The sequence below is a fragment of the Acinonyx jubatus genome, chromosome B4 (genome assembly GCF_027475565.1).
Source record: "Acinonyx jubatus isolate Ajub_Pintada_27869175 chromosome B4, VMU_Ajub_asm_v1.0, whole genome shotgun sequence".
Classification (NCBI taxonomy): Eukaryota; Metazoa; Chordata; class Mammalia; order Carnivora; family Felidae; genus Acinonyx; species Acinonyx jubatus.
Window position 1 is genome coordinate 63745602 of NC_069387.1, and position 23261 is coordinate 63768862.

Consider the following 23261-nt stretch of genomic DNA (forward strand, 5'->3'; position numbering starts at 1 on the left):
TTCTGTGTATCCTTCTCTTTCTCCGTCCCTCCCCCACTCACGCTCTGTCTCACTCTCTCTCTCAAAAATAAATAAACGTTAAAAAAAAATTTTTTTTTAAAGTCTTGAGCATAATGAAGATGAACAGAGCTGGAATGAGAGGAGTAAGGAGTTTTATAGAAGAACAGCACAATTATATGAACATTTCATTTTTTTTTTCCAGGACAGAACTTTACAGTCAATATAAATGGACAGATCTCATCATCAATGGTAGAAATAAAGATTCATTTACCATGGCACTGGTAGTAGCAATGCAAACTAATCCTAAATGCCAGCTATTTTTATGATCAATTGTTTAGGGTATTTAAAAAGCTTCATATAAAAATTATGCAAGCTTCTTAATTTAAGTAAATAACGTAACTTTACACTTTTGATATGTTATTTAAATTTTTTTAAATGTTTTTATTTATTTTTAAGATAGAGAGAGACACAGCATGAGCAGGGGAGGGGCAGAGAGAGAGGGAGACACAGAATCTGAAGCAGTCTCCAGGCTCTGAGCTGTCAGCACAGAGCCTGATGAGGGGCTCGAACTCACAGACTGTGAGATGATGACCTGAGCTGAAGTCAGACGCTTCACCAACTGAGCCACCCAGGCACCCCTTGATATGCTATTTAAAAAATATCTCTCGGGGCACCTGGGTGGCTCAGTTGGTTAAGTGTCCGACTTTGACTCGGGTCATGATCTCACAGTTTGTGAGTTCAAGCCCCATGTCAGTCTCTGTGCTGACAGCTTGCTCAGAGCCTGGAGGCTGCTCCAGATTCTGTCTCCCTTTCTCTCTGCCCCTCCCCCATTCACACTCCCTCTCTCTCTCTCTCTCTCTCTCTCTCTCTCAAAAATAAACATTAAAAAAATAAAAATAAAAATAATTAAAAAAAATAGAAAATATCTCTCCCATCCAAATATGCAAGAAAGGGCATGCTGTCTATTAGAGAAAGGGTTAGCACTAGGAAAAGAAGAATATAAATAGACAGTTTAGATTCTGAAATGTATGGCTGTTCAAGAAAAGGTCAAATCATGGCAATATGAGCAATGTGATACTTTAGGCTGCAAATATTATCTAAAGAAGTCAAGAGGTGGACGTGGGGTGGCTGAAGCAAAATGTTAAGTTGTAGACTGAGGGCTTTTCCTTCTCATGGGCTTCCACTGGCATCTGATGCAGAAATTTTAAATTAGTAAGAACTTCTGGTAAAGATGTCAGTCATTTTCACCATCTTAATGCAGAAATTTTTAGGAAACACTTATTGTTGTGAATGGGCAGGAGGTTCCCTTTCAGCTGAAGTTCATCACTTATGAATGATGCCCTAACTGCTTCACAGTTCATGCTCTGGCGCCCAGTAATACCTTTTCATATTTTCTATGTATCATCAAATTTCAGCTTCCCTTTCATAAACAGATAAATGAGATTTAAGACATAATCTTCCAATCTTACATCTTTCTTTGTTAGGACTGGGGAGAAGACTAGCAAGGCAAGAATCAAAGTCAAAGTTTAAAAATAATAACCATAATAATAATAATAATAATAATAATAATAATAATAATAAAACACAGATAATGACTCTCCCACCCACTTCTACCATTAGAAGGTGTTGGCATAGTGTTAAGAGTTTCATTTATGTTATCTAATTAATAGCTTGTTGAGAACCTTATGAGAGAAGTACTTTTGGTCTCTTTGAGGCTTCACTAGTAATAATGAGGAATAATACTTCCACTTACAACTCACTTCAGAGGAGACATGTGCAGAACAGGGCACGACTGGTAAACTGGCCACAGCAATTTTGTTGGGCTACGTCTACAGCCATTCTAATATATTTGCACAAAAATGCTACTGATAAAGATTTCTTAGCTGTCAATTAATTCTGGTCCAGTAGATCATCTACTTGATCACTTCCTCTATTCCCATTACTACACTTCCTTAAGAGCAGAAAGGCACATTTTAAATTGTTTATAATTCACAGGTTTCTCCAATTCCATCAATTTCTATTTCATAGTTAGGTTTTAAGTTCGTTAAATGTACACTCCACAAACTTCATAAATGCCAGCTATACTAAATCTTCACAGTAGCTGTAGAAGCATCAGATGCAGAAAGAAAATCCTGTTTGTCCTGAAGGTATTTTGCGAGCTTTAGAAATATTTTATTGCTTGATTTATAACTCCTAAGTGGCCTTCTTCAAATATGATGGGATGTGGCTTACCGGTCATATTGCATTTCCAGATGCGATGATAGAATCAGCAAGAAGTGGCATGTGGAACTGGACTCGGGGGCTTGGACAGCCGGCTTTGCTTACCCTGTCACCTTCACCCCTTGGGCTTTCAGCACTTGCTCCAGCCCAGCAAGAAGGCATTGTGGACACACCATGCTCAGACAAATGTAGAAATCTGCTACAGCTCTAGTCACTGTTGAATTTGACGCCCTAGTGTCTGGCACCTCTCCCAAATTTATAAATAGACTTAGGTTACTTTTATCCATCTTGTTAAGCAGATTGATACAAAATCAATACCAAATGCATTATTTTTAATGTCTATTTTTGAGAGAGAGACAGAGCACGAGCAGGAGAGAGACAGAGAGAGAGGGAGACACAGAATCTGAAGCAGGCTCCCGGTGCTGAGCTGTCAGCACAGAGCCTGATGCGGGGCTCGAACCCGTGAACTATGAGATCATAACCTGAGCCGAAGTCAGTGGCTTAACTGACTGAGCCACCCAGGCGCTCCAGATCCTGTACACGTCAGAACCAACGCCAGATGTACTGTCTTTGTCCCTTCACATTCAGGGAAGCAGATGGGATGAGAGAGGTGGCATGTATTTCCCAGGTATACTGAATCCTCAGGGGACTTGTTCTCCCTTTGGGAAAAGGAAAGAAGAAACAGACTAAACCTTTCATTTGAGATGGTTTCTAAATATATGGAAGGGCTCTATTCTGATTCTTCTTCCTGTCAACTATAAAATAAATGATGAGGATTCTGGTGGCAAATAAGCGGAAGGAACAGACTGACTCCTTTGGGGCAAGGGCTCCCTTGTGCCCTGGTGCCCTTGCTCTCACTTCCTTCCCGTTGGGAATGCTCCGACCACTCTGCCTCACTTCTGGCAAAGCCCTGCTCATCTTGCATGAGCTGACTCAAATGTCACCACCTCTGTGAAATGTCACTCCCCTTTTCTCTTTTCCTTCCCATTAGAACTAATCACTCCATGAAAATTGGTATAACCTTTCAGGAAGGCAATCAGCATTAAGTGTCAAAAACTTCAAAAATATTCTCTTCTAATAACCTTCATTAGGAAAGAATTTGAAATGCACACACATGTCATTGTAAGTACAGTATTTATTTAATTTTTAATAAAATTTATTTATTTTTGAGAGAGCGAGAGCCTGCACAAACAGGGGAGGGGCAGAGCAAGAGAGGGAGGGAGGGAGGGAGGGAGGGAGGGAAGGAGAGGGGGAGAGGGGGAGAGGGGGAGGGGGGAGGGAGGGAAGGAGAGAGAGAGAGAGAGAGAGAGAGAGAGAGAGAGAGAATGAATGAATGAGACTATCTCAGGCAGGCTCTGTGCTGAGTGTGGAGCCTGGCATGGGGCTCGAACCCATGAACCATGAGATCAAGACATGAGCCAAAATCAAGAGTTGGATGCTTAACTAACTGAGCCACCCAAGCACCCTGTGACTGTAGTATTTATAAAAGGGAAAAATTTGAAACCATAAATGTCCAACAACAGGGGAAGACTAGTTAATGATTGTCACAATCCACACAGATTGAAGTTTCCATGGGAGAGGCAGAGTAATGTTAGAACGGACAGATATTTTATATTGGTCATTACAGTTCCCTCACTAGTCAAATGGAGATTATCTAAGATTAACAATCTTCATGCTAGGTACATAGTACTCACTCAACACATGGTAGCTAGTGCATCACCATTAATATGCCACCATTAATATGAGGTATGCAAAATATTGCTAATGTTATGAGGAAATGCTTATTGTACAGTGTTACTAGAAAAAATGTATAAAATATCTATGTATTTCCACTCAAACACAGATATAAAGAAGGCAATGAATTTAGGGAGTTTGGGAGAAATGATGGGCATATAAATTATGAAAGTTGCTTGTTATTTTGTATTTTTTTAAACAACAAGCATATATTTGTGCATGCTTCTTAAAATCAAAGCAAAAAAAAAATCCCTACAAGGAAAGCTACATATTCAATTTGTAAAAAGTCAGAGAACAAAACTAAGATGGTAACAATATTGGGGAAGTGTGGGTATGTCTCTTTTTGTCTGTTTCTTAATTTCTCAAATTTTGAGTAATGAATTCGTATGAGTTTTATAAGATTCTGCAAGATAGTTATGGCAGTCAAAACTTCAGGGATGAGATCTGAAGCAGGAATGGAAATAAGGTCAGTTTTAGAAGGGTCTTGCAGATTAAATGTATCCTTCCTCCTAAAGGCAAGTGGGTGCTGAGAGGCGACTGTATCAGTAGTGGGTTAAAAGTGGAGGAAGGGAAATTAACCAGGAAGTGGCTGAGTTAACAGAAAACATGGTGATAGGGATTAGCATAGTGGCGCTGAGTAGGGAGGGAAAGAGGTGAGTAGATTCAAGACACTTTTAGTAGCAGCACTAAAAAGTCTTGAAGACTGCATGAATATGAATAATGTTGAGAGGTAACAATAAAAGAAAAGTTGAAAGTCTGTGTTCAAGTTTTTGTGTCATACCACCTGAGTGAACTACCACTCACACAGGAAATAATATGTTCAGATTGGGGCAGGCATTGTACCATGATCTGAGTGCATTCTCACAACTCTTTCTAGTAGGATTATTATTTCCACTTTATAGGTAGGAATGCCAAGGCTCAGAGACGTTAGTATCCTGCCCAAGGTCACTGAGGTAATTAGGATGCTGGGACTCACGCTTCCCTGAGTGACTTCTGAGTGTTAATACTCAAACCACCAAGGGTCCTGCCTTCCAACCCAGCAGGAAGAACAAGTTAGAAGGAGGGTTGGCTAGTAGAGAGGAAAAGCAAAAGAAATTAACGTGCCCATTTTTGAAATGCTGATGTTGAGTTCAGTGGGATGTCCAGGAAATAGATGGACACATGGTTTAGAGCCCAAGGGACAGAAGGGGGCAGAGATGCAGGAAGTCATCAGCATCTCAATCATATAGGGATGGAAGTCATAGGAGTGGATGAGGCAGGTCAGGAGATGGTGCCGAGGAAGAAAAGTCCCAGGAAGGCATCTCAGGAACATAAACATTTAAGGGACAGCTGATGATAAATTTTTCACAGAAGAAAGCTGAAGGAGCCAGAGAAATGGAAAAAGAACCAGGAGACTCTGGACCAAAAGAAGAAAGGTTCAAAAAGGAGAAGAGGATCAAGTATGATAAGTGGGCTGAGTCCTAATCAAATAAAATAAGGATTAAAAAGTTGCCACTGGTTTTAAAAGTTTATGATTTAGAATTTTGATCTTTATATTCAAATTATAATTGCCTTTTTAAAAAAGATTTTATTTCTTTTTTTTAATACAATTTATTGTCAAGTTGGCTCACATACAGTGTATACAGTGTCCTCTTGCTTTTGGGGGTAGATTCCCGTGATTCATCGCTTACATACAACATACCAGTGCACATCCCAACAAGTTCCCTCCTCAATGCCCATCACCCATTTTCCCTCTCCCCCTAAGATTTTATTCTTAAATAATCTCTATACCCAACATGGGGCTCAAACTTACAATCCCAAGATCAAGAGTCACATGCCCCAGAGACTGAGCCTGTAATGTCTTTTATACATAAATTCAAATGCTATAGCACTATGCTTAATATTAGCAGGATTTTGTTCATGTTGGGTTATAACTTAATACTTAAATTTTTCTACCACGTATATGTATTTTTAGGTTTCAGTGTGACTTTCATGTTTCATTATTCTCAAAACCAGTGTTTGTCCTAGTTTTAGAAAAAGAGCCAAGAAGGCAAGCACAGCTTTAATCACATATGTAAGCAAAATGATATTTATAATCAAATTAGCAACTTAAGAGATCGTAGAAATCTAGCCCAATTTGAGAAACAGAAGAAAAATTCAAGTAATTCCATATTAGAAAATGAAAGCATGCTTAATAATGCCCAGCTTTTTAAAATTGGTAATAAAAAAAAGATTCAAACATTTATCTGAGTTAGTCATAGAAAGGACTAATTTTTAGCCGAATTCTTTTCACCTATATGTATAAAGAGGGTTCATTACTAGTTAAATACATTATTTTTTTAAATCTTGGGGCTCCTGGGTGGCTCAGTCAGTTGAGTGTCCCAACTTCGGCTCAGGTCATGATCTCACAATTAGTTTGTGGGTTTGGGCCCCGCATCAGGCTCTGTGCTGACAGCTCGGAACCTGGAGCCTGCTTTGGATTCTGTGTCTCCGTCTGTCTCTATTCCTCTCCTGCTCACACTCTGTCTCTGTCTCTCAAAAATAAATAAATGTTAAAAAAAATTTTTTTTTAATCCTTACATATTCTTCCCATGGAACAAACATACAGGCAAAGGGCAGTGAGAACTACTCAATAATTATGTAGCTTTTAAAACGAGAAATAATCTAGATGTGGGGATAGGTTTTAAAGTAATACCTAAAATACAGGTGTCATGAATAGAAATACTGACAAATTGGACTTCAGAAGACTTTTTCAATCCTGCATGATGGAAGATACAATAAGATGCATAACACTGGATTATATATAATATTACGCGTAATAGATAATGAATTCCTACCAAGCATTAAGGAGATACAAATCTTTGGAGAAAACAGTCCACAGAACTCTTTTACCTGACTCTACTTAACTGATATGTAGGATTAGTCACATTCTTGTTTCCCTCTGGAAATCCTACTGATTCCCTGAGAATTATCAAAGCTGAGAGGTTACTCTATGTTGGGCTTTGCACTCCAATTTTTACTAGTTGAGTTACAAATTTACTAAGAATAACTTACATGTTTCCCAATGTATTTAGGCCAACTGTACTTGTTACTGTAATCATGTAATTTATTTACCTGTTAGGTAAACGAATGAAATTTAAGGGTGAAAAGAGTTCCGTTTCTCTGAAAACTAATCTGCATGCTTTGGAAAGACTAGATAAAGGAAAACAGCTTTAAAAAGCTCTGTAATTATTTGTGAACAAAATTAATGTAAAAGACTACGGGAAATGTAAGAATTCAATACAGGTGAAATCAGATGAATCAGTGTCATTAAGTTCTCATTTATTTCACTTTAAAGAAACTAAAAATTGCAGATGATACACAATGGGCATAGTTTATGCAAGATTATGACAAACTGTGTGTGGTATGTGTGTATAACTAAATTTTTTTTTCCTTTGTAACTGATTAAGTGACCAACTATTAATCTTGATTTCAAAAAAACAGGAAAGTTTTTACCATAAAGAGATGGCTTTTTTTTTTTTTTTGCTTATTAGATTAACAAAAACAAACACAAAAGAATAATCTCATGGTAGTAATGGTACATATAAATGGGCACTATGATGCAATGTTGGTGGGATTTAAGTCTACACAATCTTAGGTGGAATTTATTAGGGAATTATTTATCAAAATTAATAATGACTCAATAGTGACAAGGACTGGATTTACCTATCATCTGAAACAATGTTAAAAACCAGACAAAGCATACAATGGTTTTGATAATTGGTAATGTAGCAATGATGGATAGTGATCCCTAAGGAATGGATAACAAGCAAGGTGAGCCCCACTGCTGTCAAAGATCACTGTATGGAGAGAGTTCTCAGGCTGCTGTGTAGTGAGGTAAAACCCAAATGGAATTCAACAAGCAGAGTTCAGGAGCCAGTGCAGGATCCAAGAAGAAGAGTCCGTAGGGAAGAGGTACCAGTGAGAAAGCGGCACAGAAAGAGAACTCCTGAGGTTGCAGAGGGTCTCCATCTAATGTTCAGTAGAGTATTAATTAGTGCACATGTGTGAGAAAATTGCCTGAAGCCAGGGAAATAACCAACTAACCAACCAAATAACCAAAGGACTTAAGGGAACAGCTCCTCATGGTCACACAGGCCCAAGAACAGTGCCTATTCTCACTACCCAGTCAGAAAACCTCTTAATTCATGGTGCATTAGTTTTCAGAATTGTCTTGCTTTAAGAAGTGGGGATTAATTCGTTCTAGAATAAATGCTGCTCTGGTTCCACCCAGCAAATCTCAAAAGCAAGATTTAAAAGGGTCAAACTGATTTCAAGTAACTTGAAATGTTAGGTAGAGACATAGAAGATAGAAAAAAGACTCAAAACTTTTAGAGATGAAAACTACAATTTATGAATGAAAGAAAATCCCTGAATGAGATTAATGGCATATTAAACTTTACAGAAGAAAGAATTAGTGAATTTAAAGCATAGCAAATAAATATCTAATAAAATATGTTTAAAATAAACATACATACAGAAAACAAAAACTAAAGAAAAAGAATAGAGTACAGATGAGCTATGAGACAACTTCAAGTAGCCAAATATATATGTAACAAGTTCCCAAAGGACAGAAAAAAAAAATCTTTGAAGAATTAATGGTTGAAAATTGGAAATTCCAAGCAAAGTTCCAAAATTTGATGAAAAGTAAAAAATCTACAAATTTAAGCTCAATGAGCTCCCAAGCACAAGAAACTTAAGGAAAACTACACCAAGGCACATTATGACCAACCTGCTCAATGCTAGTGATAAAGAGAAAATCTTAAAAGCAGGCTGGGTAGGTGGAGAGAGTTACAGTATGTACTGAGGAACAATGAAGATGACAGATGATTTCCTGTCTGAAGCAAAGCAAGTAAGATGACAGTGAAGCAACAACTTTCAAGTACTGAAATAAAAAACTGTCAACCTAGTGAAAAGACCTCTCAAAAGCAAAGATGAAATTCCTTTTTAGACATACAAAAGCTCAAGTTAACCACCAGGAGACCTGCACTAGAGTAAATGTTAAAGAGAATTCTTTAGGCAATGGGAAATAACATGACATCTATGCAAAACAATGAAGAGCACTGGAACAACCTAGACGAAATGGACAAAGTCTCTGAAAGACACACACTACCGAAGTTCATTACAAAAAATACAGAGCCCCCAAAACCCTGTTACCAATTAAAGAAAATGAATTTATAGCTGAGAACACAGCTAGTTTCCTTAGCACAGCAGGCAGTGTGCCAGTCTCATAATCTGAAGGTCCTGAGTGTGGTTAAGAACCTCTCACAAGAAAAGTTCAAGTCCAAGAGCTTTGCTGGTGAATTCTACCAAACATTTATGATGGAAATAATTCCAATTACAATCAAACTTTCAGAAAATTGAAGAAGAGAGAACACTTCCCAATGTATTTTATTACTCTCGATCCAAAACTGGAGAAAGACATTACAAGAAAAGATCAATATCCTTTATAAATATAGCTGTATAACTGCCTTAACAAAGTTTTACCGAATCTAATTATAAAAAGGTAACAGTACATCGTGACCAAGTGGGATCCCAGGAATGGGATAACACTTAAAGACCAAAGTAATTTACCATATTAGCAAAATTAAGATAAAAACCATAGAAATATTTTAATAAGTGAATAAAACATTTGATAAAGTCCAAAAACCATTTCTTTTTTTTTAAATCTAATGTTATTTTTGAGAGAGAGTACGAGTGGGGGAGGGGAAGAGAAAAGGGGAGACAAAGAATCTGAAGCAGGCTCCAAGCTCTGAGCTGTCAGCACAGAGCCCGATGTGGGGCTCGAACTCACAAACTGTGAGATCATGATCTCGGCCAAAGTTGGACACTTAACTGACTGAGCCACCCAGGTGCCTCCCAAAACCATTTCTGAGTAAAAACCAAAAAAAAATTCCATAAAATTAGGGATAAAGGTAAGTTCTTCAACTTGATATTGTGATGTATGAAAAACCTACAGCTAACATCATATTCAACGGTTAAAAGCTAAAAGCTTTTTTTCTGAAGACTAGGAACAAGGCAAGGATGTCCACTCTGGCCACTTTTATTCAACATAGTATTCAAGTCCTAGCTGGAGTAATTAGGCAAGAAAAGGAAGTGGCATCCAAATTGGTAAAGAAAGAGCAAAACGGTCACTATTTGCAGATGACATATTATATAGAAAATCCTAAAGATCCCACCAAAAGTTTACTTGAACTAATCAATGAATTCAGTAAAGTTGTAGTATATAAAATATGCAAAATTTTGTTGCATTTTTGTACACCTGTAATAAACTATCAGAATTAAGAAAACAATCCCACTTACAATTGCATTAAAAACACACACACACACACACACACACACACACCTGGGAATAAATTTAATAGAGGAGAAGATCTGTCCATGAAAGAAACTGAAGACACAAATAAATGGAAAGATGTTCCCTGCTTATGGATTAGAGAAATGCTGTTGAAATGTGCATACTGTCCAAAGCAATCTAAAGATTCCATGCAATTCCCATCAAAATTCCACGGGGCGCCTGGGTGGCACAGTCGGTTAAGCATCCGACTTCAGCTAGGTCACGATCTCGCGGTCCGTGGGTTCGAGCCCCGCGTCGGGCTCTGGGCTGATGGCTCAGAGCCTGGAGCCTGTTTCCGATTCTGTGTCTCCCTCTCTCTTTGCCCCTCCCCCGTTCATGCTCTGTCTCTCTCTGTCCCCCCCAAAAAAAAAAAATTCCAATGGTATTTTTCACAGAAATAAAACGAATAATTCTAAAATTTATATGGAACCACAAAAAGATCCTGACTAGTCAGATCAATCTTGAGAAAGAAGAATAAAGCTGGAGGCCATCATGCTTTCTGATTTCAAAACTATATTAAAAAGCTGTAGTAATAAAAATAGTATGATTTTGGCATAAAAAGACATGCAGATCAATGGAACGGAATAAACAGCCCAGAAATAAACCACACATATGTGGCCAATTAATTTACAACAAAAAACCCGAGAATACACAACAGGAAAAGGAGAGCCTTATCAACAAATGGTGCTGAGAAAACTGGATGGCCACATGCAAAAAAAAGTGAAACTGGACCACTATCTCATACCATACACAAAAATTAACTCAACTTAAAGTCTTGAATGTGAAACCTGAAACTATAAAACTCCTAGAAGAAAACATAGGCAGCAACCTCTTTGATGTCAGTCTTTGCAATGATTTTTTGGATATGACACAAGAAAAGAACAAAAGCAAAAAGAAACAAGTAGGACTAGATCAAACAGCAAAGGAAACTATCACAAAATGAAAAGACAACCTACGGAATGGAAGGAAATATTTTCAAATCATAAATCTGATAAGGGGTTAATAATCACAACATAAAGAACTCACATGACTCAATAGCAAAACAACAATTCGATTAAAAGATGGGCAAAGGACCTGAATAGATTTTTCCAAGGAAGACATACAGATGGCCAACATACAGAAAAGGTGTTCAGCCTTCTTAATCATCAGGGAAATGCAAATCAAAACCACAACAAGATATCACATCACACCTGTCAGAATGGCTATTACCAAAAAGACAAGAAATAACAAGTGTTGGCAAGGATGTGGCCAAAGGGGAACCCCTGTGCGCTGTTGGAGAGCATATAACTTGGTACAAACACTCTGAAAATAGTATGGAGGTTCCTCAAAAAATTAAGACTAGAACTACCTTATGGTCCAGTAATTCTACTTCTGAGTATTTATCAGAAAGAAATGAAAACACCAACTCAAAAAGATATATGAATTTCCATGTTTACTGCAGTATTATTTACAAAAGCTATCGCATGGAAACAATCTAAGTGTCCACTGATGGATAAGTGGATAAGGAAAATGTGATATATATACACAATGGACTATATTCAGCCATAAGTAAGAAGGAAAAACTGGTATTTGCAACGACATGGATGAACCTTGAGGGCATTATGCTGAGTAAAATAGACAATGAACAAATACTATATGATCTCACTTATATGTGGAATCTAAAAACAAACAAACAAACAAACCAAGAAAAAACAAAATCAAAGATACAGAGAACAGACTGGTGGTTGCCAGAGGTGGGAGGTTTGGCATGGGTGAAATGGGTGAAGGTGGTCAAAAGGGACATACTTCTAGTTATAAAATAAGTAAGTCAAGAAGATGTAATGTACACCATGATGACTAGTTATTAAGAGTGTATTGTACATTTGAAAGTGCTAAGAGTAGGTCTTAAAAGTTCTCATCACAAGAAAAAAATTCATAACCGAGCATGGATGGTAACTAGATTGGTAATCATTGATATGCATATATCGGGTCATGTTGTACACCTGAATATACTGTTATATGTCAATTATAACTCAATTTAAAAAATAAAACAAAAAGCAGGAAAAGGAAATGGTGTTAAAAATACTAAAATATAAAATTTTTTCCTTTCTTCCAAAAAAAAAAAAACCCACGTAAAAATCCCCCAGATTAAATTCCTAAAAACAAACAAAAACTTACAGGTAGCATCATACTTAATAGTGCAAGAACAACCAAATGCTTCTGCCTGTGATCAAGAACAGGACAGGTCCACTTTCACTTCCTTTTAACACTGTGCTAGAGGTTCTAGCCAGTACCAAAGAAAAAAAGGAAAAAGAAACCTAAGTCATTAAGATTGCAAAGGAAGAAACAAAACAGTTTTTATTAGCAGATGGCATGATCTATGTAGAAAATCTGACAAATCTACAAATATGCTACTAGAGCTTAGAGTGAATTTAGTAGTGTCACAGGATACAAGATCAATATACAAAAAATCAATTATATTTCTATATACTAGCATTGAACAATCAAAAATTGAAGTGAAAAAAAAAACCCAGACCATGTGTAAAAACATTTAGAAATATTATATCTTTAGGGATAAATATAACAAAAACCATGAAAGATCTCTGGAGTAAAACTACAATACACTGCTGAGAGAAATTAAAGAAGACCTAAATAAATAGTGAAATGTACCATGGTCAGGGGTCAGAAGACTTAATATTGCTTAGATGAAAATTCTCCATACATTATAGATTCAATGCAATCTCAAACAAAATCCCAGCAGTTTTGTCACAAATAAATTGACAAGCTGATTCTAAAATTCCAATGGGACTGTAAAAGACCTAGAATAGCCAAAATCACTTGAAAAAGGATAAAGTCAGAGGACTAACACTAGCAAACTTCAATATAAAACTATATTAATATATAAAACTATAGTAATCGAGACAGTGTCGTATTAGCAAGGAGATAGACCAATAATACATCAGTGAAATACAATACATGATACAGAAATAGACTCATATAGATGTGATCAATTACTTTTCAACAAAGGCACAAAAACGAAGTAATACCAAAATAATAATCTTTCCAGCAAATGGTGCCTAAACAATTGCATATATACTTTTTAAATGTATATTTATTTATTTAAGAAAGGGAGAGAGAGCGCTGTGAGCGCGGAGCCCAACAGGGGACTCAAACCCATTAACTGTGAGATCATGACCTGAGCTGAAACCAACAGTCGGACGCTTAATTGACTGAGCCACCCAGGTGCCCCTGCATATGTGTTTTTTTTTTTTTTAAAGGAACGTCAGTCTACATTTGCAGTATATACAAAAATTAAACCCAAATGGATCATACACTATAAAATCTGACAGTTATAAAACTTCTAGAAGAAAATATAGATTATCTTTGTGACATCAGAGTACAGAAAAATTTCTTGGATGTATCATGAAAAGCACAGTCCATAAAGGAAAAGATTTATAATTAGACTCCATCAAAATCAAAAACTATTACAATAATGGAAAGACAAAATACAACTGGGAGAAAGTATTTCCAAATCACATATTTGAAAAAAAAAAGACATATCCAGAATGTAGAAAGAACTGACAAAATTCAATGACAAGAGAACAAAAACCCAAATAAAAATGGGCAAAAGAACTATGAGGTATCACCTCATATCTGTCAGAATTGCTAAGACAAGAAACAACAGGTGTTGGCAAGGATGAGGAGAAAGGGAAACCCTATTGCACTGTTGGTGGGAATGCAAACTAGTGCAGTCACTCTGGAAAACAGAGTGGAAGTTCCTCAAAAAGTTAAAAATAGAACTACTGTACGATTCAGCTATTGCATTACTAGGTATTGACACAACAAATACAAAAATACTAATTCAAAGAGATACATGCACCCCTGTGTTCAAAATAGCATTATCAACAATAGCCAAATTATGGAACCAGCCCAAATGTCATTGACTGATGAATGGATAAAGTACTGGAATATTACTCAGCCATAAAAAATAATGAAATCTTGCCATTTATGGTGATGTGGACAGAGATAGAGAGTATAGTGCTACGTGAAATAAGTCAGACAAAGACAAATACCATATGATTTCACTCACATGTGGAATTTGAGTAACAAAACAAATGTGCATAGAGGGAAAAAGAGAGAGAGGCAAACCAAGAAACAGACTCTAAGCTATAGAGAACAAACTGATGGTTACCAGAGAGGAGGTGGGTGAGTGGATGGGTTAAATAGATGATGGGGATTAAAAAGTATCCTGTTGTGATGAGCACCGGGTGTTGTATGGAAGTGCTGAATCACTGTTTTGTGCACCTGAAACTAATGTGACACTGCATTTAACTGGAATTTAAATAATTTTTTTAAAAGGAAAAATGGGTGTCTGTGTGGCTCTAATGGTGCAGAGCCTGTTTGGGATTCTCTCTCTCTCTCTAAATAATAAGTAAAAATAAATAGTTTGGCAGTTTCTTAAAAAGTCAAACATATACCTACCAGACATTCAACTCCTAGGTATCTACCCAATAGAAATGAAAACAGATTTGTGCATATATGTTCACAGCAGCTTTATTTGTAATAGCTCAAACTCAAATATCCATCAACAGGTGAGTGAATCAACAAACTAAGGTGTATCCATACAATGAAATACTGTTCAGCTATACACACACAAACACACACATGCACACATCTTTTGATATACACAACATGGATAAATCTCAAAAGATTAAAGCTCAGTAAAAGAATCCAAAGAAAAAAGCGTATATACTACATAGTTTATATAAAACTCTAGAAACTTTAATGTATTCTATAGTAACAGAAAGCAGATCATTGGTTACCTGGGGAGTGGAAGTGGGTTAGGGAGGGGTCAGATGTATGGATTATAAAGGGGCACAAAGAGACTTTGGAGATAATGGATATGTTCGTTATCGTGATTGTGGTGGCTTCATGATGGCTAAACATGGTAAAATTTAATTGGACCTTAATAAAGCTGTTAAAAAATGAACAAACAAAACTGGTACATTTATAGAAAAGAAATCCATGTAGCAACTTTTAAAGAATGAAATAGGGCTAATATATATCAAACATTTCTAAGATATAGCCTCAAATGAAAACAAAGTGCAGACTACTATACTGCATACTATTTGTAATTTTGTACAATAACCTGCTACTATTTGTAATTTTGTTTTAAATGAAAAAGGATACTGAACCAACCCACCCAGTAATTGTTTCTACACGTATAGAATATCTCTGGGAAGACACCCAAAAATGATGTGGGAGAGAGAGACAGGGAAAGAGAAGGGAGGGAGGAGGAGAGAGGATAGGAGGGAGAAAAAGAAAAAGATGGGGGGTAGGTTTGGAGTAGGAGGGAAACTTAGGTTCACTGAAAACCTTTTTCAACTATGATTTTTTCCTGAACAAATATACCACTTTTTAAACAAACATAAAATGACCTAGTGATTCCATTTGGGAGGTGGTCTGCCCTGCACAACACTTATGGGAATGCCAAAAGATATATGTACAGAGCTGTCTATGGAACCATTTTCATAACTGCTTAATGAGAAAACTGCAAAACGTTGTTTATATTTAATATATATTTAAATATAGAAAACAATAGTCTAAAATGCTCATGTGCGCTCTTGGTAGCTCTCTAACCCCCTCCTCCCATCAGAAAACTCTAAAAGTACACAGACTGTGAACAATTGTTGGCTTTGGTCCTAAAGCGGGAGATTGGAGAGACAGACAAAGAGGGGAAGGTTTGTGTGGAGACTTACATTCTAAGTTTCTGAATTGCAGTAAATTTTTTTTGGTAATGAGTATATATTCCCTTTTAATTAAAAAGGCTCGTGAAGACTTTTATTCATTAACTTGTTATTTAAAATTGACCTATAGTTGACATATAACTCAATAAAGATTTGTTTTTAACTTAAATTACTGGTTTCAGTGTGCAGGGCCACCATAATAGATGTCAAAGCGTGGTAATTTTACAGTGGACTTAAGATGATACTCACCCTTTTCCGTGCTTCAGACTTCTGGAAGCACTCGTGCTGTATGAAAGTAGCTGCCGCAGAAATTCTGGGTGCTGGTGTGTGGTCTGCATCCAGCATGCTCACTGCTCGCTCCAGAGTCATCTCCACGTCTGCATTCCTAGACAAACAGTCACGGATTCAGCAGAGTTCCAAACCTGCTCCCTCCTGCCTACTAACCTGATCTTTCAGAGATGACTTGGCTAACATGGGGAAGCACCTAGAACACCTTGGCTTTTCTTCAACCAAAAGAAAAATCATCATCTGAGGTCAGAAGGCATAGGAAGCTAGCAGTAGAAATATTCCACCTCTGATCAGACTGGCCTCTGAGAATGTCACTGAATTAAGTAGCAGCATGATATATACCAAAGAAAGAAACTGAACTCACTGAAGATAAATATGTGTAGTATGATAATTACATCTGAAAAGGTCACTTCAAAGGCACAATAAGACTTTACGTGGAATTTAAAATAAATTTGGTCAGACCTACTCTATGACCCAGCAATAGCACTGCTAGGAATTTACCCAAGGGATACAGGAGTCCTGATGCATAGGGGCACTTGTACCCCAATGTTTACAGCAGCACTCTCAACAATAGCCAAATTATGGAAAGAGCCTAAATGTCCATCAACTGATGAATAGATAAAGAAATTGTGGTTTATATACACAATGGAGTACTACGTGGCAATGAGAAAGAATGAAATATGGCCCTTTGTAGCAACGTGGATGGAACTGGAGAGTGTGATGCTAAGTGAAATAAGCCATACAGAGAAAGACAGATACCATATGTTTTCACTCTTATGTGGACCCTGAGAAACTTAACAGAAACCCGTGGGGGATGGGAAGGAAAAAAAAAGAAAAAAAAGAGGTTAGAGTGGGAGGTGGAGCCAAAGCATAAGAGACTCTTAAAAACTGAGAACAAACTGAGGGTTGATGGGGGGTGGGAGGGAGGGGAGGGTGGGTGATGGGTATTGAGGAGGGCACCTTTTGGGATGAGCACTGGGGGTTGTATGGAAACCAATTTGACAATAAATTTCATATATTGAAAAAAAATAAAAATAAAATAAATTTGGTCATAGAAGTTAAAAATTATTTCTACCATGGTAATGTTACACCTGTGGAATGAAACACCTTCCCTCAACAATCATTAGGTTTTTCTCAGAGCTGTTCAAAACTGTTATTTCAGCTAAAAATGAATTTTAAAATATGCATCCTAAAAATTTTTTTTAATGTTTATTTTTGAAAGAGAGAGAGTGCGCAGAGGGCACTAGTAGGGGAGGGGCAAGAAAGAGGGGATCTGAAGCGGGCTCCGTGCTGACAGCAGAGCTGGATGTGGGACTTGAACTCACGAACCGTGAGATCATGACCAGAGTCACAGTCACTTAACCAACTGAGCCACCCAGGCACTTCTAAAAGTATTCTTATTTAATAAATATAACAGTATGTAAACAGTAAAATTCAGGAAAATTGGGTTTGTTTTGTTCATATAAATCATGCTGATGTAAAGAATTCATCAGGAAAGGTAATGATTAAAGACAATTATAAATATGCTCTTTCTTGGGGCACCTGGGTGGCTTAGTCAGCTAAGCGTCTGTCTTTAGCTCAGGTTATGATCTTGTGGTTCACGAGTTCGAGCCCCACATCGGGCTGTGTGCTGACAGTTCAGTCTGGAGCCTGCTTCAGATTCTGCATCTCCCACACTCTCTGCCCTTCCCCTGCTCACGCCATCTCTCTTCCTCAAAAATAAATTAAAAACACTAAAAAAAATTTTTTTAAAGATTTAAATATGCTTTTTCTTGTGACACTTGGGTCTCTCAGTCAGTTAAGCATCTGACTCTTGATTTCAGCTCAGGTCACGATCTCACAGTTCACAGGTTCAAGCCCTGTGTAGGGTTTTGCACCTGTTTAGGATTCTCTCTCCTTCTCTCTCTCTCTCTCTGCCCCTCCCCTATTTGTGATTGCGCGCTCTCTCAAAATAAATAAACTTTAAAAATATGCTTTTTCTTAAAGAAAACAATTTTATAAACATTCTGTTACCATTTGTTTTGCCATTATAATGACATTTGGTTTATGTCTTTCTAGTAGCATACTTTTGTCCTTTACTAATTGCGGGTATTTATAGTGATGATGAAATCTGATGCAGTTTGACTCAAGAGAGGATAATTTATAGAGGGCAAATAAAATTGCCACTTGTAAAACAATAACTCCCAAATGCCTCATTGAACTGGTTTTTCTCTCCCCTTTTATTTCTGCCTAGAGGGTAACTGGGTTAGGGGACCTATTATCACTGTGGATGTTAACACATTCATGCTTCCTTAAGCACTGACTCAGAGAAACCATACTGAGGACAGCAAAATCTTAGAACTGTGGCTAAAGACATGCCTTAAAGGTATCTTAGGACTCTGGCTTCAAAAAGAGTACACCTGATTCATTCCAGGTAATGGAGAATAAAAAAGACAGTGTGGCAGGGTGTTTTCCAGTATTTGTTAGCAAGCACAATGAATACAAGCATAGCATGTTTTACTGTACCTTACTCTACTGTGCTTTGCAATACTGCTTTTTTAAAAACTGAAGGTTGCAGCAACCCTGTGTCCAGCATGCCCATCAGTGCCATTTTTCCAGCAGCATTTTCTCACCTCATGTCTCTGGGTCACGTTTCGGTAATTCTCACGATATTTACATTTTTGCTATGGTGATCTGTAATCAATGATCTTTGATGTTACTATTGTATTTCTTGTGGGGCACCACAAACCACACCCATGTAAGATGACAAACTTAACCCAAAAATGTATGTATTCTGACTGCTCCACCAACCAGCTATTCCCCCACCTCTCTCCCTCTCCTCAAGGCCTCCTTATTCTCTGAGACACGGATTGAAACTAGGCCAATATTAACTCTACTGTGGCCTCTACGTGTTCAAGGGAAGGCAAGAGTTGCATGTCTCTCACTTCCAATCCAAAGCTGGAAGTGATCAGGCTCAGTGAAGAAGGCATGTTGAAAGCCAAGACAGGTCAGGCTCTTGGAGCAAACAGTTGGCCAAGTTGTAAATGCAAAGGAAAAGTTCCTGAGGGAAATTTAAAACGTTCTTGAAGGAAATTCAAAATCCACTCCAGTGAACACACAAAGGGTAAGAAAGGGAAACAGCCTTATTGCTGATATGGAGCAAGTTTCAGCAGTCTGGATAGAAGATCAAACCGGCCCAACATTCAACCTTCTCTTAAGCCACAGCCTAATCTGGAGGAAGGCCCTGTCTCTCTTTAAATCTATGAAGGCCGAGAGAGAGGAGGAAGCTGCAGAAGAAAAGGTGGAAGTTAGTAGCGGTTGGTTCATGAGGTTTAAGGAAAGAAGCCGTCTCCATAACCTATAACTGCAAGGTGAAGCACTCATGTAGAGGCTGCGGCGGGTTACGCAGAAGAGCTAGCTAAGATATTTAAGAAAGGTGGCCACACTAAAAAACAGATTTTCAATGCAGCAAAGCAGCTTTATATTAGAAGATGCTATTTAGGATTTTCATAGCTAGGGAGGAGAAGCCAGCACCTGGCTTCAAAACACAGGCTCTTTTGTTATAAGGGCCACTGCAGCTGGTGGTTTGAAGTCACAGCCAATTCTCATTGACCATTTCCAAAATCCTAGGGCCCTTAAAAATTATGCTAAATCTACTTTGCCTGCGTTCTGTCAATGGAACAACAAACCCTGGGTGACAGCACATCTGTTTGCAACATGGTTCATTGAATTTTTAAGCCCACTGTTGAGACCCACTGCTCAGAAGAAAAAGATTCCTTTCGGAATATTGCTGCTCATTGACAATGCACCTGGTCACCCAAGAAATCAGATGGAGATGTGCGAGATTAATGTTGTTTTTATGCCTACTAACACAATATGCACTCCGCAGCTCACTGATCAATGAGTAATTTTGGGCACCTAAGCCTTATTATTTAAGAAATGCATGGCTTCAGGAGCACATATGCTAAAATTGGAATGATATAGAGATTATCATGCTCCTGAGCAATGATAACACGAATATTTGTGAAGAGGTCTATGGTTTTTAGAAGTCATGGGAATAAAATACACAACATAAGGAGTATAGTCAATGATACTATAGTAGCGTTGGTGACAGATGGTAGCTACACTGTGGTGAACACAATGTATAAACCTGTTGAATCACTATGTTCTCTACCTGAAACTAATGTTAACATTGTTTGTCAATTACACTCAAAAATTTATTTAAAAAATACACTGCATAAGGCTATAGCTTCCATAGATAGTAATTCCTCTGATGGAGTTGGGCAAAGTAAATTAAAGAACTTATGGAAAGGATTCACCATTCTAGATGACATTAAGAGGATTCCTGATTCTGGGTGCCTGGCTGGCTCAGTTGCAAGAGCATGTGACTCTTGATCTCAGGGTCCTGAGTTCAAGCCTCATATTGGGTGTAGAGATTACCTAAGTAAATAAAACTTAAAAAATAAATAAGGAGCATTCCTGATTCATAGGAAGAGGCCAAAATATCAACATTGACACAAGTTTGGGAGAGGTTTTTTTCAACCCTCATTGATGACTTTAAGGGGCTCAAGACTTCAGGAGAGGAAGTAACTGCAGGTGTGGTAAGAGCAGCAAGAGAACTAGAAGTGGGGCCTGTAGATGTGACTGAATTGCAGCAATCTCATGAACTTTAATAAAAGAGGAGTTGCTTCTTATGGATGAGCAAAGAAAGTGGTCTCTTGAGATGGCATCTACTCCTGGTGAAGATACTGTGAAGACTGTTGAAATGACAACAAAGGATTTAGGATACTACATCAACTTAGCTGGTAAAGCAGCAGGGTTTGAGAGGATTGATTCCAATCTTGAAAGACGTTTCTACTGTGGGTAAAACGCTATTGAACAGCATCACATGCCACAGAGAAATCACTCATGAAAGGAAGAGTCCATCGATGGAGCATGCCTCATTGTCTGATTTTAAGAAATTGCCACACAATACAGCCACCCCAACCTTCAGCAAGCACCCCCGTGACCAGTCAGCTGCCATCAACTTCGAGGCAAGACCCTCCACCAGGAAAAAGATTACAACTCTCTGAATGCTCAGATGATGGTTAGCATTTTTTAGCAAGAAAGTATTTTTTAAAAAATTTTTAATGTTTATTTTTGAGAGAGAAAGAGACAGGCAGACTACAAGTGGGGGAGGGGCAGAGAGAGGGAGACACAGAATCTGAAGCAGGCTGCAGGCTCCAGGCTCTGGGCTGTCAGCAGAGAGCCCGACGTGGGGCTTGAACCCACAAACTGTGAGATCATGACCTGAGCTGAAGTCGGATGCTTAACTGAGCCACTGAGGCATCCCAGCAAGAAAGTATTTTTTAATTAAGGTATGTACACTGTTTTTTTAGACAGAATGCTATTGCACATTTCACAGATTGTAGTGTATACATAACTTTTGTATGCACTGGGAAAACAAAATATTCACTTTATTGTAGTGGTCTGGAACCTAACCCACCATACCTCTGAGGTATGCCTGTAAATTCTCTCTTGTATCAGGCCAACCCACTAATGTATGCACGTGTGCACATGTAAGCGTGTATGGTATTGTGAATATGTGTGTGAGTGGGTATAACACAGGTGTGGAGATAAGAGTAATGGGACTCATGACTAAAAACCAATACCCAGTGTTTCTGATACACATGTTCAAACATACAAGTGTTATGTCATGAGTACAAGGGTATTAAGAATGAAGCAGAACAGTTTTGGCATCTGTACTGAGAATTATATAATGATCACATATTTTAAAATGTTGTGCCTCAGGAGTCAATTTAATGGGTAAAAATGTAGGCTATTATCATTAAATCCAGAATTTGAGTCACTTTTATTTAGTAGAAATATATCATTTAAAAGAGATGGAAATATTTTACATGCATGGACTCCAATACCTTTACAGAGAAATTAAAACTGTAACAGTCTCAATCTCAGTGGCAATTTTAAATCTTTACCATCCATCACTACAGGTGCTTCAACCGATGGAAGATTATTTATAACATAAGAATAGCCTTCTGTTCGATGCAGTTTTTTTTTTTAAGACTAAGCCTTTAATCCATTTCATAAGTCATACACGATGCAGCAAAGTTTGAATTTCCCAACACTCTTAACACCCACAAATAATTCCATTACTCCTTTATTTTCCTGAACATGATTCATAAAGAAGCTCTCTATCCACTGCTAATCAATCCAGTGCTACTTCATATTATCATTGAAAACAATTCCCAAACTAGTTTGAGCCCGTATTGGGTGCCGCTGTCAGTGCAGAGCCTGCTTCAGATCCTCTGTCCCCCTCACTCTCTGCCCCTCCCCGCTTCGTGTTCTCTCAAAAATAAAAATGAACATTAAAAAAAAAAAATTCCCAAACTGAAGGAGCACTTCCTCTTTAAGGTTTGCAACAGTGGTCAGGGTGTGGATTTTCTGTTTTGTTACCGTCTGTGCAGTCCAGTGAAATCTTTGCATGTCCCTATCCCCAGCTAGACCTATTCCAAATTTCCTCTATTCTCTCACAGCACTCCTCCCCACCCCTTCCCTCTCTCTTCCTCCTTCCTCTCTCTCTTCTTCCTTCCCTCTTTCCTTCCCACCCAATTACAAAGCACTTCCTGAAGCCTACAGAAATGTGCTTGGGAGATGGGGCTGGTGGGGGGGGGGGGGGCAGGGAGGAGAATCAGGAAGAGTAGTTGCACCTGGGCCCCATTTTCACCTGAACATATTCTCCAGAAGTCTTTTTTTTAACAACTTCAGAGAATGTTAAAATGATGTCAATGTATATGAAAAATGCAAGAGGAAGCATGTATGGTATCATTGGTCAAAATATGAGATGTAGGAAAAAATTAAAAATGGTACTTTTTCATGTGTGCTATCCTTCAGCAACCAGTGTTCCTGCCAGCTAACAACACAGCCCCCCGAGGCAGGTCCCCAGATATTCTATGTATTAA

The 23261-nt window shown here is 37.9% G+C and overlaps 1 protein-coding gene and 1 non-coding gene across 3 annotated transcripts in view; one reads left to right on the forward strand and one right to left on the reverse strand.

Annotated features, from left to right (window-relative positions):
- The window catches only part of PKP2 (plakophilin 2), a 93351-nt gene that overhangs the window by 49213 nt on the left and 20877 nt on the right, over positions 1 to 23261 (reverse strand). For both annotated transcript variants that reach the window (XM_027035889.2, XM_053226114.1), the window contains exon 4: positions 16285 to 16420. In XM_027035889.2, the coding sequence (XP_026891690.2) occupies positions 16285 to 16420 (136 nt within the window). The remainder of the gene's footprint in view (positions 1 to 16284; positions 16421 to 23261) is intronic.
- LOC113593119 (U6 spliceosomal RNA) lies at positions 20242 to 20345 on the forward strand. Its single transcript, XR_003413178.1, has one exon. It is a non-coding gene; the product is annotated as a U6 spliceosomal RNA (small nuclear RNA).